General features: G+C 41.6%; 1 protein-coding gene across 5 annotated transcripts in view; it reads right to left on the bottom strand.

Moving 5' to 3' along the window:
- Positions 1-17492, bottom strand: part of LOC121444429 (FERM and PDZ domain-containing protein 4) — a 648345-nt gene extending 630853 nt beyond the window's left edge. For 3 of the 5 annotated variants that reach the window (XM_041646237.1, XM_041646234.1, XM_041646235.1), the window contains exon 1: positions 15970-16594. Coding sequence is in view for 4 of the 5 variants with exons in the window: in XM_041646234.1 (XP_041502168.1) it covers positions 15970-16010 (41 nt within the window). In the remaining variant the exon portion in view is untranslated. Of the gene's footprint in view, positions 1-15969; positions 16598-17197 lie in introns of those variants that run through there. The other 2 variants (XM_041646236.1, XM_041646240.1) reach the window with 2 other exon arrangements.
- Between the last annotated feature and the right edge of the window lie 225 nt (positions 17493-17717).

The raw sequence follows: 17717 nt of genomic DNA, 5'->3' as shown, positions 1-17717 counted from the left end.
GGAAGGAAGAGGCTGAAGGAGCATAAAGAGAAGCAGCCAGTATGCATGCTGACCATTCTGGGTCAATGTACTGCAATTTAGGAATCACCTCGTTCTAGGCCTATATGGTTTACGCCACTATTCATGTGACATTTCCTTCTTTGCAGCTAAAATACCCAGAAAGGAGAGAGTAATGGTGACAGGCTTCACTGTTAAAACACAGAAGCTATTCAAGTTAGACATGTACCGATAAGGAGAGATGTCTTGAAATAAACTACCACTTTATTGGAGTTAAAACTCCATGAAGTACACATCAACTGAATAACCTAGTAGGGTGCAGCTGGGGATCCAAGTGGAGCTCTTTTTCATCTGCCCTCTTAAGCCAGCCTATTTTTCCAGCTTGGCTTTCCATGCTGGCCTTGAAAGCATCCACTGAAACAGAAAGGTGACCAATCGGCAGGAGGAACAGTTTATCTTCACGTTGCTTTTATATTTTATATATTTATTTATTTTTACTGGTGTGTGGATGTAGTGTGTGTGTGTGTGTGTGTGTGTGTGTGTATTACATTATCTTTAGGAAAGGAGAGCATGCATGTCAAGAGAATATAAACATTGAAAATACAATTTCTGTTTGAGCTCTCCAAGATCTATTTGTGCAGAGAAATAATTTTTATGGTAGGAATATTTATATAGAAGAAACACCTGGTACAGGGGTGTAGCTCAGTGTAAAAGAGTTCACCTAGCACCTGCAAGGCCCTATATTCTATCCTCAGTACCAAAGGAAAAAATATATACGCATAGAGGAGCACCTGCAAATACAAAGCAATGTTATCCAAATCCTATTTATGTATTTTATCATACTCCCATTTATGTATTTTATCACAGAAAGAGAGAGGGAGGGAGGGAGGGAGGGAGGGGGGGAAGGAGGGAGGGAGGGAAAGGTGAGTGTCCAGCAAGATTTCTCAACTATAGGCTCTAGATTCATCCATGGTCTCTGCCACTTCTACTCAATTCTGTTTGGACACAGATAATATAAACATTATTAAACATTATTTTATCCTCCCCACAAAAGCCATTCATGGACACTGAAATTTGAATTTCATAAAATTTTCATGTCCCATGAAATATTATGATTTAATTTTCTGGAAACATTTTCAAATACTAAAACTATTCTTAGCTTAATACAAACATGTGCAAGAGGTTGGACTGGGTCCACAGACAAGGCTTTGCCAATCCCTAACCCTTGATTTATGATACAGCAAAAATCATGAAATGACTTCTAGATGAGCTCTAAAACTAGGCATTGTGTCAAGTTACTGTTCTGGTGATCATTTAAAAATGGTGACGTGGTCAGGTTGTGTAGTGCACACCTGCAACTCTCAGAAGACAGAGACTATGGGATGTAGTGTTTGAGGCCAGCCTAGGCTACATAGCGACCTTGTCTAAAAATTCCAAGCACCTGCCTATCACATACCAACCCTGGATCCCATCTCCAGCACTGACCCTAAAATATTACCATGCAAACCTATAATGCTAGGCTGTTCAACACATCATCCTATTGGAGATAAATGTAAGCTTACAACGTTTTCACAACTCTATTAACACTGAAGGGAGACAACATAAAGACTTAGTGAGGAGAGGAGGATCAGATAGTTTATTGTCTACAATGGTTTTAATAAATTTGGTTAAATTGTATTGTATTTTTCAGCCTGCCAATGTGATATCAATCAGAAAAACAAATTATGAATTAATGGCACCTGGATGTGTATTTTTAAACAGTTGTGAGCCTACAAGTGGGTGCTAGGGAACAAGCCCAGGTTGTCTAAAAGAATAGTAACTGCTCTTTACTTTTGAGCCATCTCTTTAGTTCCATAAGAAATTTCGTGAAATTGTTTATCTTGTGATAAAAGGATAGAATTTCTTTTTAATGAAATGAAATCCCAAGAGAATAGCACATAATTTTCCATGATATGTATAAGGAAGCAAAAGATTGATTTGCTTAAAAAAAAACTACCAGAAATATCAAGTACTACTACCCAGGTGTCCTTTACCACCAAGAATAACTTGCATGAAAAATGTTATTTGTCAAGTGTAATATCTCTGAGCAACTAGAATGTCCACAATCTTAGCAAAAAACTTTAGATATCATTTTAATCGTATGTCAAACTACCTTCTGATTTTGATGCATTTTGAAGTATTCAGTAAACTGTTATTGGTGTCATTGAAAAAAAATAACTGGCCATGGGATCCAAAGAAGTTGCTATAAAGAAATTCATCACATTGTTATCCAAAGAAATACACTGGAAACAATCTAAATGTTAATGAAATAGAAAATCATTAAGTAAATGCGGTTTCATGTGGTTGTTAAAAGAGTGGTTAATGACATGGGAACATTATATTTTTTGAAAACTTAAGTGTATTAATTTCATATTTATATTATTTATGTGAGATAAATGGAAAACAGGAGGCTAAATGATTATAGTAGAGCTATCTTTTCCTTTGGGTATTCTTTTTTATAAAAGTGTTTTGCAGGCATGTGTGTCGGTGCACCACATGCCTCTCTGGTGCCTGAGCAGGCCAGAAGAGGGCCTCCAATCCCTTGGAGTTGGAGTCACAGACAGTTGTGAGCTACAAAGTGGGTATTGCAAATCAAACACGAGCCTTCTGTAAAAAGAGCCATTGTTCTTAACTTCTGATCCATCTTTCCAGCCCCTCTTTTGGTTTTTTAAAATTTCAAATAACACCTCTAAAGGTCTTAATTTTACAATCATAAAAAAAACATTAAGAATATTTTGTTAGTGTGTTCAATGCCTTGGATTTATGTGGCTACTCCATTAACGTCTTTGAAATCCAAGTTTATTGGTAAACATGTAGCATAATTCTTGCATTCAAAAATCAAATAAAATTATATAATGGCATCTGGGAATGTAGAGCCAATGGCCTCATGTCCCCTAGACCATTACACAATACTCTGAGTACTACAGGTTTACAAAGCTAAATATTGTTAGTAATATTATGTAAATCCTTCCGAACATTTGAATTCAGACTTCTAAAATTGATTCGTACCTTATTGCTTTCATGTAGCAATAAATGTACCTGGAGATCTTTCTACATCACAGCAAACAGCCTTCTTGATTACATAGCTATGCCATATTTCTTATTAGTGTTTAAGCAGGTTTTCATAATTCCATTTGTTCCAATTTGTTCATTTGGTGCAACACTTTAAGAGAAATAAAGAAACTAAGTCAATCATAAGCAAAATAATGCCTTTTATGTGGACTAGTGAGGAGCGCTCACTTTCTGGTCCTTTACTTCATTTTACTAGTATAGTATATACAAAATATCAAACAATATGCTTTGTAATATTGCAGTTAAGTGCACAAACCTCTTATTATCAGATCTTCAAGTATTGTATATAAGCATGATACAAACTTTCTTTTGTCAGTAAAGATAGTATGGTTTACAATCAAAATCCCATCAAAATTCTTCACAGATCTGGAGAAGACAATAATCAACTTTATATGGAAAAACAAAAAACCCAGGATAGCCAAAACAATCTTATACAATAAAGGATTGTCTGGAGGCATTACCATCCCTGACTTCAAACTCTATTACAGGGCTACAGTATTGAAAACAGCTTGGTATTGGCATAAAAACAGAGAAGTCGACCAATGGAATCGAATAGAAGACCCTGACATTAACCCACAAACCTATGAACACCTGATTTTCGATAAAGGAGCTAAAAGTATACAATGGAAAAAAGAGAGCATCTTCAACAAATTGTGCTGGCAAAACTGGATGTCAATCTGTAGAAGAATGAAAATAGATCCATATCTATCACCATGCACAAAACTCAAGTCCAAATGGATTAAAGACCTCAATATCAGTCCGAACACACTGAACCTGATAGAAGAGAAAGTGGGAAGTACTCTACAGCACATGGGCACAGGAGACCACTTCCTACGTATAACCCCAGCAGCACAGACACTAAGGGCATCATTGAATAAATGGGACTTCCTGAGGCTGAGAAGCTTCTGTAAAGCAAAGGACACTGTCACTAAGACAAAAAGGCAACCCACTGACTGGGAGAAGATCTTCACCAACCCCGCAACTGACAAAGGTTTGATCTCCAAAATATATAAAGAACTCAAGAAACTAGACCGCAAAAGGCTAATCAACTCAATTATAAAATGGGGCACTGAGCTGAACAGAGAATTCTCAACAGAAGAACTTCAAATGGCCAAAAGACACTTAAGGTCATGCTCAACTTCCTTAGCGATCAGGGAAATGCAAATCAAGACAACTTTAAGATACCACCTTACACCTGTCAGAATGGCTAAAATAAAAAACACCAATGATAGCCTTTGCTGGAGAGGTTGTGGAGAAAGGGGTACACTCACCCATTGCTGGTGGGAATGCAAACTTGTGCAACCACTCTGGAAAGCAGTGTTTCGGTTTCTCAGGAAATTCGGGATCAACCTACCCCTGGATCCAGCAATACCACTCTTGGGAATATACCCAAGAGAGGCCTTATCATACAACAAAAGTATATGCTCAACTATGTTCATGGCAGCATTGTTTGTAATAGCCAGAACCTGGAAACAACCTAGATGCCCTTCAACGGAAGAATGGATGAAGAAAGTATGGAATATATACATATTAGAGTATTACTCAGCAGTAAAAAAACAAGGAATTCTTGAATTTTGCATACAAATGGATGGAAATAGAAAACACTATCCTGAGTGAGGTAAGCCAGACCCAAAAAGAGGAACATGGGATGTACTCACTCATATTTGGTTTCTAGCCATAAATAAAGGACATTGAGCTTATAATTCATGTTCCTAGAGAAGCTAAATAAGAAGGTGAATCCAAAGACAAACACATAGGCATCCTCAAGAATATTAACCTTCATCAGGCGATGAAAGGAGACAAAGACAGAGACCCACATGGGAGCACCGGACAGAAATCTCAAGGTCCAAATCAGGAGCAGAAGGAGAGGGAGCACGAGCAAGGAACTCAGGACCACGAGGGGTGCACCCACACACTGAGACAATGGGGATGTTCTATTGGGATCTCACCAAGGCCAGCTGGCCTAGGACTGAAAAAGCATGGGATAAATCCGGACTAGCTGAACATAGCGGACAATGAGGAATACTGAGAATTCAAGAACAATTGCAGCGGGTTTTTGATCCTACTGCACGTACTGGTTTTGTGGGAGCCTAGGCAGTTTGGATGCTCACCATAGGAGACCTGGATAGAGGTGGGCAGTCCTTGGGCTTCCCACAGGTCAGGGAACCCTGATTGCTCTTCGAGCAGATGAGGGAGGGGGACTTGATCGGGGGAGGGGGAGGGAAATGGGAAGCGGTTGCGGGGACGAGGCAGAAATCCTTAATAAATAAATAAATTTAAATAAAAAAAAGACTAGAAGGAAGAAAAAGAAAACAATAATGAGAATGACAGAGAGGCCCTAAGCTGTAGGTATAGATAGTGGCTCGTTGCCAAGTGTTCAATGAGTATCATAAACATGCAGTGGTGTTATAGTCCAATCTGTTGAATGAACTCCCAAAGTAGGAATATCTGTGATCATTAATATTTGAAACTGTAGGGACACAGTATGCCTTTACCCTAATTCATTCATAATCTACTAAATATTACGAACAAAAGAAGTTAAAAATCAAGGGGGTTTACTCTCAAAGAGCTCATAGATGAAACACAGCCCAAAATCATACTCAGTCCTAATGCCATTAACCTTGAACAGCCACTGCCATCATGAAGCCACAACTATGGCATCATAGGAAAGGAACCATCTGTTCTTGTGTTTCCAGCTTTGCCAGATGGTACTCCTCAAGATGAATCTAGCTTCTGGGACCAACAGGTCAAACAAAGCCAAGAAGTTATTCAAATTAGAAGCAATAAACAAATGGGCAACAGGGCTGGCAAGAGCTCAGTGGGTAGACTGCTTGCATTGCAGCCACCATGTTTTAGTTACTCTTTGATTCCTGTGAAGAAACACCAAGAACAGGCCAACTTATATAAGAATAGAAAACATTCATCTGGAGGTTTACAATTCAGAGAGTGAGGCTATAAGCTTTGTGCTGGAAAACATGGCAGCATGAAGGCAGGCATAGCACTGGATCAGTAACTGGGAGCTTCCAAATTTATCAGCAAGTAGGAGGCAGAGATAGCAAAACGGGAATGGCCTGCACTTTTGAAACCTCCAAGCCTACCTCTAGTATGCCTCTCTGCCAACAAGGTCACACCTCCTATTCTTTTCCAAACAGTTCTATCAACTGGGGATGCAGTATTTGAATATGTGAGCCTATGAGTCATTCTCATTCAAACTACAACATGTGGTGAGTTGAGTTTGATGGCCAGAATTAACCTAAAATTGAAAGGAAAGAAGAAAAGCCACAAAGCTGTCCTATGACCTCCATACGCATGCAGTGACACACATATACCACACACGTACAATAATAATAGTTAAACAGTTTGAAAGAAACATACAGCAAAGGCTTTCTTCTACTAAAATGGACGTTCTGTGGCCCCTAGCCAAGTTCCATTGACCAAAAGAAGTCACTGGACCAAACCCAATGCAATGGAGTAGGAAATACTCCCGAACTCTAGTGGAAGGAACTGCAATGCCACATAGAAAGGCTTCAATTCAGGAGAGGTTTAAAAATGCAAAGGAGTCAAGCATGATGGCCCATACCTTTAGTCCCAGAACTCAGGAGACAGAGGTGGGTAGATCTCTGGGAGTGTTCAGCCAGCACACTCTACAGTAAGTTCTGGGCCAGGAAAGGCAATACACTGCAATCCTCTCACAACGATAAAAAATATAAAAAAAAAAAAGCAATCTACCACACAGTGAGTGAGTGTTATGAAGAGGCTGGGATGTAGCTCATTCAGTTGGTAGAATGCAAGAAGCCCTGAGTTATATCTCTAGACTGGCATAAGCCAGGTATAGTGACTCATGCTGGTAATTTCAGCCCACAGGCTGCCCAGAGAGGAAGAATAGAAATTCAAGGTCATCTTCTGCTATTTAGTGAGTTTTAAGTCGGTCTTGGATACATGAGACCACTTTAGAAAAAAAAAATAGTATTATGAGAAAGGAAGGGACCAGATTGCTAGGAACGACCGGATGTCCAACTAAATTAAGTTCCACAGCTTCTCACATGATTTGATACGGCTAGAGATCTGATAATTGAAAGTGCCTACAAAGATGAAGGACTTTAATATGGACCACAACTCTCCAAACCATTTTACCCTGTCTTCTATACACCCCCAATCTGTTGTCTATATAGGATCCTATATCGAGGATCAGAAATCTTGTGTCTTCCAGGTTCCCTCAATGGTTGTATGAGTAGAGCATGCTCCGAAAGCACCACTTGCATAGCATTAAAAGTCAATGCTCAGTAGAGAGGGGCTGGCAAGGCTAAGCCAGGGAATGTGCTGACGTTCCTTCTCCTAAGACAAGCAGGTGACACCAAGCATATGGCTCTAGCTCTCAGGAGAACTGACATACTGGGTAGAGAAAGATCAAGGAAGGACAGTCAAATATCATACTTGTGAAAAGGGCAGGTAAATCTCATCAATATCTTGGGCCTTAAAAGACTCAATGGTCTCTACCTGACTGTGGGACACCGCCCCCCCCAACTGTCCACTGGCCATAGATATCAACAGCCAGAGGGGGTCATGCTGTGATTCAGTGAAACTCTGTTTCCAAAAACAGATGGTCAAAACACAGTCAGTACAAGAAAAGTCATGGTAAACAAATTAAGTGGCCTCTTATTGGTCAACTTGGGCCCTGTGGCATTGCCCTGAAGCACAATTCATTTCTACCTGTGACTGGCTTGGGACAAAGTAACCCCAGAAGCCATTTCCTACTAATGGCTCCTGTACCAGGGTCAAGAGTGGTAGAGTGGACCATGCATTGCATAACAGAAAAGCATTCAACTCAAGGAGCCCTTGTGAAAACAGCATGCTTAGACATGTGACCCAGGGTAGAACAGACATAGACGCTCTCAATCGACCCGGCTGTGAGTTCACATGAAGTCAACAACTGTGCTCGCACTGCTGTGTGCAGTCTTAACATTCACTGGACAAATTTCCACACTAATTTTGAGCATATCTGTTCGATAATCATGTCTTATTTTCTATTAAGCAGATGTCATAAAATGTAAGGACATATTAAAAAAAAACCCAAATAAAAAACACAACTCTGCAGTAATGACCAATATAGGGAAATTAATTTCCTTCTTCAAACCTTTTGTTTCTGACAACAGAATAGTTTTAATTAAATTATAACTTTTGTCATGGAGTTGAGAGCAGCAAAGCTCAGGTTTCTTCCAGACTCAAGTTTATGACATTGGAGTTGTCAATCATACTGAGAAAAAATATGCTTCATGTGTCAAAATAGAAATTACAGTTTGCTCTCTGAGACCTAAGTCATTTGTTTGACTTTATTTTAAAGATTTATTTACTTCTTTACTTTTATATGTACAAGTATTTTAACTGAATGTACATCTACCATGTGTATGTCTGGTACCTCCAGAGGCCAGAAGAGGGTGTTAGATCCCCTGGCACTGGATGTGAGCCACCATGTGGGTGATGGGAATTGCTCCCAGACACTATTCTTAACTATTGAACTATCTCTCCTTGCCTCCGGCCATTTATTTTTAACACTTCAATATTTGCACTTGCTTACTTGCCGATTGTGGTCATTGTTCAGCTAAATATATATGGCCACTGATTGGCAACTTGAATTAGAATGGATTGTATACAGCTTCATTCACTTTGTATTTAGTAGAGGGTATTTGTCACATGTCAAATTTGTAAGCCCTACATGAAAATGTGACCATTCAGTCAGGAAATTCTTCTTTTCTCCATGCTAGGGAAAAATTAGGAATGTGAACTTTGTTATCTAAAACCAAGGCTTAGATTTCTTCCAGATACTTCCCAGAGACTAGGTTCATAATGACCCTAATTATTAAAGAAGTGAGCTGCATTGCACGACGTGGTAGAAAAATGGTTTCCATTCCAAGGCTCTGTGTGTGTGTGAAATTCTTCAAAAGTGAAGTTCAGCTCAGTTGCAGATTCTTCGAAGTTACCTGGATTCCTCTGCATACAAAAAAAAAAAAAAATCTACTTATCTAGTATTTCCTTTGGAAACAGATTAATGAAGGTCAGTTGCCATTAGCATCCGATGGCTCAAGTGTCCTGTAAGGAAATCCTAGCATTCTCCTGTTCCCTCCATCACCAGCTCGCTGGCACATGCTAGAGAAAGTTGTCCCAGTATTATTGACACTAATTTTTCGCCCAAGTTGAATTATATGTCTAAAAGCCTCTGAAAAGCCAGTAATACTCTGTAGAGGAATTCAGCAGGCCAAAGAAAACAGGCCAATTGAGTGACCAAGGAATCTGTGTTATTAATGTTCCCAGGTACAACCTGTGGGAGAAGTATGATGAGGACCAGGTTCAAACAGTTGAAATATTGAATATCTTAAGTTTCAATAAAAATAGAGTTTGGTTTAGTTGTAAATATATGTCAGTGAATTTGAGTACTTAATATTTATCTGGCATGGGAGCACATGTGTTTACCTATGTCTGGACAGTGACAAAGAAAGAAAAACAGGAAATGCTACTACAGCTGGGTATAATTGTGAAACCCTGTAATTCCAGCACTTTGGAGGTAGAATTGGGAGTCTAAGGACAGCTTGAGTTATTTAAGACTCTCCTTGTGGCCAGCAAGTCACAGACCCTAGGATAGAACCAACTGGTATTTTTCTGCTCAATGAACATAGTATTAAACTGACTGTTAATGATGAATCACTATACCCACAGATAGATGCATCACTCAGACCTCATCAGAGACTTTTCTGTTTGCCACAGATGATGATAAATACAAAGCCCACAAGTGACCAAAGAACAGAAACTCAGCCTGCAGATTGCTCAGTCCTAAATGTAACATCTGATGTGGGAGGGTCTTCTCTTTTGAGTTGATTTCATTGGTTAATAAAGAAACTGCCTTGGCCCTTTGATAGGACAGAAAATTAGGTAGGTGGAGTAAACAGAACAGAATGCTGGGAGGAAGTGAGGCAATTGCCATACCTCTCTCCTCTCTGGGTCAGACACAATGGAGCCAGCCACCAGGTCAGACATGCTGAATCTTTCCCGGTACACACATTATTAGAAATGTGTTAATCAAGATATGAGCATTAGCCAAGAAGAGGCTAGAGCTAATGGGCCAGGCAGTGTTTAAATACAGTTTTTGTGTTATTATTTCGGGGCATAAGCTAGCCAGGTGGCCTGGAGCAGGGCGGCAGGAACGCAGCCCGCCACTCCTTCTACAAACATCTATGCCACAACCCCATTCCTGACAGTTCAGGGATCATTGTGGAAGAGGGAAGAGATAACTGTGAGAGTCAGAAGTGGTAGATGACTACAAGGAAACACTGTTCTCTAGCCACAACAGGGCAGCTATATATATGACACATATCAATTGTGACAGCATACACAACCCCAATACAATTTCAAGCCAAATCAAATGTCAGCATGGAGATAATAGGTGGATACCCTACCCTAGGAGCTATAAGCAATCCTTAGCTGCTGACAATGGAAGAGTCCGTTTTCTTTAGAAGTGTTGTCATTTGTTAAGAGTGTTGTCAAGGATGCTCCAGAAGGAGACCACACATCCAGAGAGGAATACTAGGAGGAGTTGGGTGAAAGGATACAGATAGTTAAAATTCATTGTATGAATTTCTCAAAAAACAAATAAGACAAATTTTTAAAAAGAAAAGAAGGAAGGAAGGAAGGAAGGAGGAAGGAAGGAAGCTAGGAACAGAAGGAAGGAAAAAATAAAGTTTCTGTAAGAGACTGTAAATGTTTTAGACTTTGGGAAACAGCTTTTCTATGGCATGTTTTCAACTTTATTGTACAGAAAATTCAGTCATAGACACTATAAAATGAATGGGCATGGCTGTGTTCCAATAAAACTTTATTTATGAATACCAGAATTTTAATTTTGTATTTTTTTCTTTTGTTGTGTTAAACCATTTAAAAATAACAAATTCATTCTTAGCGCACAGACTGTCCCATAATAGCAAGCTGGATTTGGCATTTAAATCACAGTTTGCTGATTTATGAGGAGGTTTAACCTCCTCATAATTCTCTCTTGATATGATGAGGTTCCAGATCTTTTCATGGGGTTGGGTATTGAGCTCAGTTGGTAGTCTACTTTAAAAACTTGCATGGAATGCTTAGTTAGGCTCCCAGTATTACATAAATTAGGTATGGTCTTTTATCCCTATAATCACAGCATTGGGAAGAGGAGGCAAGAGTATCAGAAATTCCAATGTCATCCTCAGCTACATAGTGAGTTGGAGGACAGATTCAACTAGATGCACTCTCTCAATAAAAACAGAAAGAAAGTGGCAGAGTATGTGGTGAATGCCTTTCATCCCAGCACTGGGGAGGCAAAGGCGATTCTCTGAGTTCTAGACTAGCCTGGTCTACATAGAGAGTTCCAGGTCAACCAGAGCTGCACAGTGAGAAACTGTTACACAAAAAACAAAAACAAGTAACATAAAAGCACTTGATAATACATGAAAGTGGTGAGCTTCAGAACTATATGCATGCTTCAACAATCTTTTTTAAAGCCTCAATTTTTTCTAGTATGTTAAGAGCAGAAATCAGTGTTTTCAAGATGGTTCCTTAAAGATTATACATTTCTAGAGGCTAGGACGATTACTCAGTAGAAGCATGCAAAATCTTACATTCCATCCCCAGCACAGTAGGAAAAGAAAAAGAAAGGAAAAGCAAAAACAGCATAGAGATACATTGTTTATACACCAATAATGCTAAACTACTATGGCAAACTGTGTGTGTAGGCATGTGTATGTGCGCACGTGTGTATATGTGTTTGTGTGTATGTGTGTGTGTGTTATCTCTATGTCTCTGTGTGTCTGTGTAAAGAGGAGAGAACAACTAACTAGCTCCAAGAGCTATAAGCAAAAAACAAGTATTTTCAAGACATGCCTTTAAATCACAACTTTCACCACCACTACAGTCTCTATAAAAGAGGAGAGAGGGAGAGAGGGAAAGAAGGATAGAGAGAGAGGGAGGGAGGGAGGAAGGATGGGAGGGACAGAGGGAGGGAGGGAGGAAGGAGGGAAGGAGATAGAGAGAGGGAGAGGAGGAGGGAAGGAGAGAGGGAGGGCTGAAATGGCAGGGAGCATGAGCTAGGTGCTTTCTCCCTAAAGCTGACTGACTAGCAGCCCCTGGGAAACTAAAGTTAAATATTCCTAAAACAGGAATCTAGTTCTGTTATGAAACTCTTCATCATTTCGCCTCCTGACAGCCATAGAAGTCAGCAGAACCAGAAAGGACTCAGAAGATGAGCAAGTAGCATCTTTAATAAAATTCAAATCCAGAGTCTTTGGGGTCTTTCACTGCTATTCTCTAGAGCTCCCTATTGTCAATGCCATTGCCAAAATCACCTAGGGGAGGGGGGGGATAGAGAGGCCTAGAAGGCTATACTCTTTTGTCTCCTTCTTTAACTTCCCTCTCTCCAGGGAAGTGATTAATTCTGGATAATGTAAAGGAAAAACAAGACAAGCTTCATTGTATCTAAAGTAGGTTTTTCTATCAACATCTAAGAAAATTATAAATGAAAATATTTCATTCTTCTTCAAAAGTTAAGGTACTTGCAACAACATTAACACTTTCCCACATTTTAGTCCCTGCTATATAAAAAAATAATAATGGTAAAGCAAAATAATCTGTGAAACAATTTAAAAATGTAAAATACAGCCTTTTGTGAATTTTCTTACTGCCATAATGGAGAATATTTACATCGATACTTGAGACCTCACCAACAAATCGAAATAAAGTTTGCCACTCAATTCCTGAACATATTGCTCAGTTTAATAAAACCCCTATGATTTCGGGGTTTCAACTCACCTCCCTCAGGCAAAGGCAGCATAATCATATGTTTTTCTACTGAACTGTGTTCTTCTATAAACACTTGCGACAGTGCATCTGCTTTACAAATGTAACAGTCAACACTGAGAGCAGTAACAATAAAAATGTATGCCTATTTTTATACAATTCCTGGGTTATAAAGCAATCATCTGTAATGCTCTCATCCACAAGAATGAAAAAAATGATATATAACTGTTACCAAGGAAACAGTAATGTTAAAACTGCATATAAACTATCAAGATGTTTAATAACCAGAAAATTAGAATACGAAAAACATCTTCGGACAGAACCATGACACAGGGTGCCACACACAACGAACGCAATCAAGGGCCCTAACTCACACAGATGGCTTAAAGGGTCACCACCACTTGCAAGCTAATCAAGCTTAGCTTGGCAGTATTTAAGTGGCAATGGTAAGATGGTACTGAGTTCTTGAGGGGCAATTAGAACTCTGACTTTTCATGTGATTAAAAAGGCACCAAGTCAGTAGATAAATAGTTAAATGTAGGCTCCTCAGAAATTCAAAGCACTTGGCTTATTGATTTCAGCACAGATTAATATTCTCTTGGAATGCGCTTTAATGATCACCGTCTTTACTCACAGATCGGACACTTGGTACATAGCAGTTACAACAGCTGTTTTCGGAATCAACATTTTAAAAACGGAAGTTCCTAAGAACCAAAGACAAGGCTAAGAACCAAACCTAGGGCAACTGCGTGTATTTGTCTGTAAAGCCGGGAGAATTGAAGCATTCAAGTCACCATGCTGATCAAAGTTAAATCCTTTAGGAAGATTATTCACCCTGAAATCAGGGAAATCCTGCCATGTAAGCACGTTTATACCTGATTTTTCTAACAGTGTTTAAAGCACACACACACACACACACACACACACACCTTCAATCAAGGGCAGAAGCAAACAGCTGAAGACCTCCTAAAGCCATCGCTGTTCCAGCTTGAGGGCCATCCTGGAGCTCAAACTGAGCAAAAGAGGCACTCTAGAAGGCTGTAAGGTTTCTCAGCGGGCACATTGGTTCGGAACATAAGCACTTTCTCCCTTTAGAACAAACATTCCAGTGGATGACATAAGGACAGAAAGTAAAATTCATACTCATTTACTAAATTTTAAACTCTTCTTTAAAAATAGATTCTAATCTCTGCCCCCATACACACACACACACACACACACACACACACACACACACACACACACACACACAGAGCCTGGCCTGGATTTTTATAAAACCTCTGACTTGTGTGACTTGTGGAACCCACAAAGGTATACTAGAATCTAACAAAAATAGATATAATTCATCTTTTCATTGACATGTATTACCGATTTCCCCAGGGATCCAAAGTTTAAGGACTACAATGGAGTATCTGGGTGCTTTGTGAATCCTGCTGGTTTTCACACGAGTCCACCCAAAATTCTGTTGTTTAGTCCACTCATGTTCTCAACTGAACTTTTCTGTCCTCGAGTCTCATTTCCATCTGTCATACAGAGGCCAGGCACCACATCATCCCAGAGTTGGCCCTTAGCACTTTCCTGAACATGATTCTTATTTGATAGCTGTCTATTATCCAGACATAGACAGAAGTATGCAGGAAATTAATAGGACAGTGGTATGGAGCCATGATTCTCTGAAACATCAGCATGAAAGCAAATAATTTGTCACAATACAGTCATTGGCAACTTCACACATCTGTCTTCTAATGTACAGGGAACTCTGATGGGTGTCTCTAAGACACGTATTTCTCTAGCATCCCAGTATCTCCAATCTACCCAGAGTAAGTTGCATGGGGATCCTTTCCCTTTAGAAATTAATGCCGAACATGAAGACTGACTCGTATGATTGAGGGCATATGGGGATGGGCAGGGAAAACAAAGAACTGTGATTTTTTGGAAATATCTAAACCAGAGGGCTATGAGTGCCTCAAGTAGAACTGGACAAATCCAAGTCAATACATTTTTCTGCCTCAGGATTTTGAGGTTGTTCATCCTTGCTTTACACAATCAATACATTTTACTCTTATCTAAAAAAAAAATAAAGGAAAACATAGGATGCTACTCTCTGTACTGAAATTTAAAAGTCCCTGTGTGCTAGGGTCTACTCCCTCAGATCTCCAGGACAGAGGGATACCTCTGCCACAGACTTGCAAGGAAGTGAGAAGGTATGGTTTTCCAACACCTCTCCTACCCAGCTTTCCCAATTATTGCCCCAAGCACAAGACACACGACTTGTTGGTTTCAAAGAAGGCTTTGGAAGATAGCAGGGCAGAAGGTAGAAGAATATTCAGACCAGATGCTATTTCGGTGGCCCCAATGTGGCAGTGTTACTTACTACTCTCCCCCCAGCACTGCTGGAAAAAATCAGCCCGATTCGATGATTTGTCTTCAATACTAACAGCTACTTATAAGCCCATTTCCAAATCTTCAAGGCTTTAGATTCCACCGTTACTTAAAGAATGGCTGAATTCTTCTCTTCTACCTCCATGACTTTGCCATCTGGGTCGCTGCTGGAGACATCCAGGTCAACCTTCAAACTGACTTTTCCAGATCATAGAGGTCTAATTTAGAGGTGGAAAATGGGGGGACACTTTGGGTGCTTGCTACTTGGAAAGCAAGTACCCAAGTACTTTTGGCTTTCCTTAGCAAAATCAATTACAACAATCTTCTCTTGGCCCTTAACATATACTGTGACCCCTAAAGCACCACTGGGGTTTTTCCTAAGGGAAAACAAGCTGCCCTGAATATCGTGTGTGTGTGTGTGTGTGTGTGTGTGTGTGTGTGTGTGTGTGTGTGTGTGTGTGTGTGTTCTCTATGCTTGTGGCTATAAAACCCCATCAGAAAGGGAGAAATAAGTTGAAAGCAGCAACCTCCGGTCCTCTGGTTTTGGTTCTACCTTAAACCCGGCTGCTCTTTGAAGCTTTTGCTCTTTCCAGACCCCAGAAAAATAAAGCACCAAGTTTCCGCGGCAGCCCTAGGTGCAAAGAAAACCCGCGCGGTCCCTACCTGGAGGGCTTTGCAATCTTCACAAAGCTGAAGACATCCATGCAGACAGCTGGGGACCCCAGAGCCTGGGAGCTCTGTTGCCCCTTCTCACGCCAGCAAAGGCAGCCTCAGCAGCCCCATGGTCAGGAACTCAGTGCGCCTGGGGCTTGAGCGGCAGCAGCGGGTGGTGGCGGAGACCCAGGAGGGCCAGTACCTGGAGGCGGTGGCTGCTACCCCCCTCCGGCCGTGAGCTGCGTGTGCATCCCCAAGCAGGACCATTGATGGGCGCCCGCTTCGGGAAAACTCAATGGAGAGGGAGCCAGGCTGGGCGCAAGCGGCGGGGGCGGAGAGCACGGCCAAGGGTCCTGCGCCCCGCCCCAAGAGCTCTGGCCCCGAGGACCGCCAGGCGCCCAGAGGACCAGAGGCCAGGGCGCGGGGCTCCGCTCCTGCTTCCCTGTGTCCCACGCGCCGAAGATCGCAGACTGAACCAGGAGGCGGCGGGCAAGCTTGGCACAGGCGCACGCACCCCTCGCAGTACTGCAGCTGCCTCCCTGCCTCCTTCCCCAAGCCTAGTCCCTTTCTCTTTTCCCTACCCCCACTAGACCAGGGGGAGGGGGCACTCCCCTGTCACCCGCTCCGGAGCCTCCAGATCTTTCAGATCTGCTCCAACAGTCCTTAGTGTGCTGCAGGACTGTAAAACACCACCTCCAGTCTCCAAAAACCATAGTGAGAGCAAAGCAACCCCAGGCGGCCCTAGGCTTCCGTAAACAGAACTAGGAATCGGAAAGGAACGAGCATTATTGAGATGGGATCGTTTGTCAAAGGGAAGGGAAGGAAGATGCCCAGTGGAGTGGGTTCGATTTGGAGAGCTCAAGAGTTTCCTCTGCTTTCCCTGAACCACTGGAGCGAGACGTGGCTGCTGGGCTGGCTGGAAAGGTGTGTTCTTTGGACAGCAGCACCGCGGCAGCGTCGGTGAAATTAGCACAGGATGCATTTGCGGGGTGCAGGGATAAACACAGCTGCTCCTTACTAGAGGAGAAGAGAACTCAGGGTCCCAGGAGCTGGGTGGGGGCGGGGTACAGGGCTAATTAGGAGGGGCTGAGGATGACAGGGAAGAGAAATGTTGCCAGTGGGGTCTGGCGGGCGGAGCAAGCTGCCTTTTCAAATTGAGGGTGGGCAAAAGCCAGAAAAGGCGACGGGGGAGAGAAACCTTGGCAGAGAGACAGGAACACGAACACTGAACACTCACCTTAGACAGAGTAAACTCCAAGTTGCAGCCATTTAGAACTCCTAGGCTTGCTTCTCTTTTACATAATTACCTTGGATAATCACGCCTGTTCCGTAACTCACTGCTATCTTTCTTGGAGGCTCAGGCTTCTTTCAGGGCTCCCCCTTTTTTCTTCTTTCTCTTGGAGTCTGAAGGAGTCGTCTCCCAGACCCTTCACAGTTGCTCCCCAGAGTCTGTGAAGGTCAGCTGGCCTCACTAGGGTGCGTACTCCCACCCGCAAACAGCTTTCACCTGGCGACAGGGCCGCCGCAAAGAGCCAATGCCTCCTGCGAAAGATTGGAGGCACTGGCTTGGAGGCTCCAGCTAGCCAGTGCGCCTCTCTCTCTCCAAGGGATTAAGGAAGAGGAAATAGGTTTAAACTTCCCAGACTTCTGCTTCTGCTGTTATATTTAAAGTCTTCAGTATTCAGACCCAGTACTTCCACGTTATTTTTAAGGCATTTCTCTCCAAATTAAACATAAAATCAGTAGCAATCTGCACA

Source organism: Microtus oregoni, unplaced genomic scaffold (genome assembly GCF_018167655.1).
Source record: "Microtus oregoni isolate MIOR12 unplaced genomic scaffold, Mior012 000124F_ref0000388, whole genome shotgun sequence".
In the NCBI taxonomy this organism is placed as follows: Eukaryota; Metazoa; Chordata; class Mammalia; order Rodentia; family Cricetidae; genus Microtus; species Microtus oregoni.
Note: the sequence above shows the minus strand (reverse complement) of the source record. Positions and strands in the feature narration are given on the sequence as shown.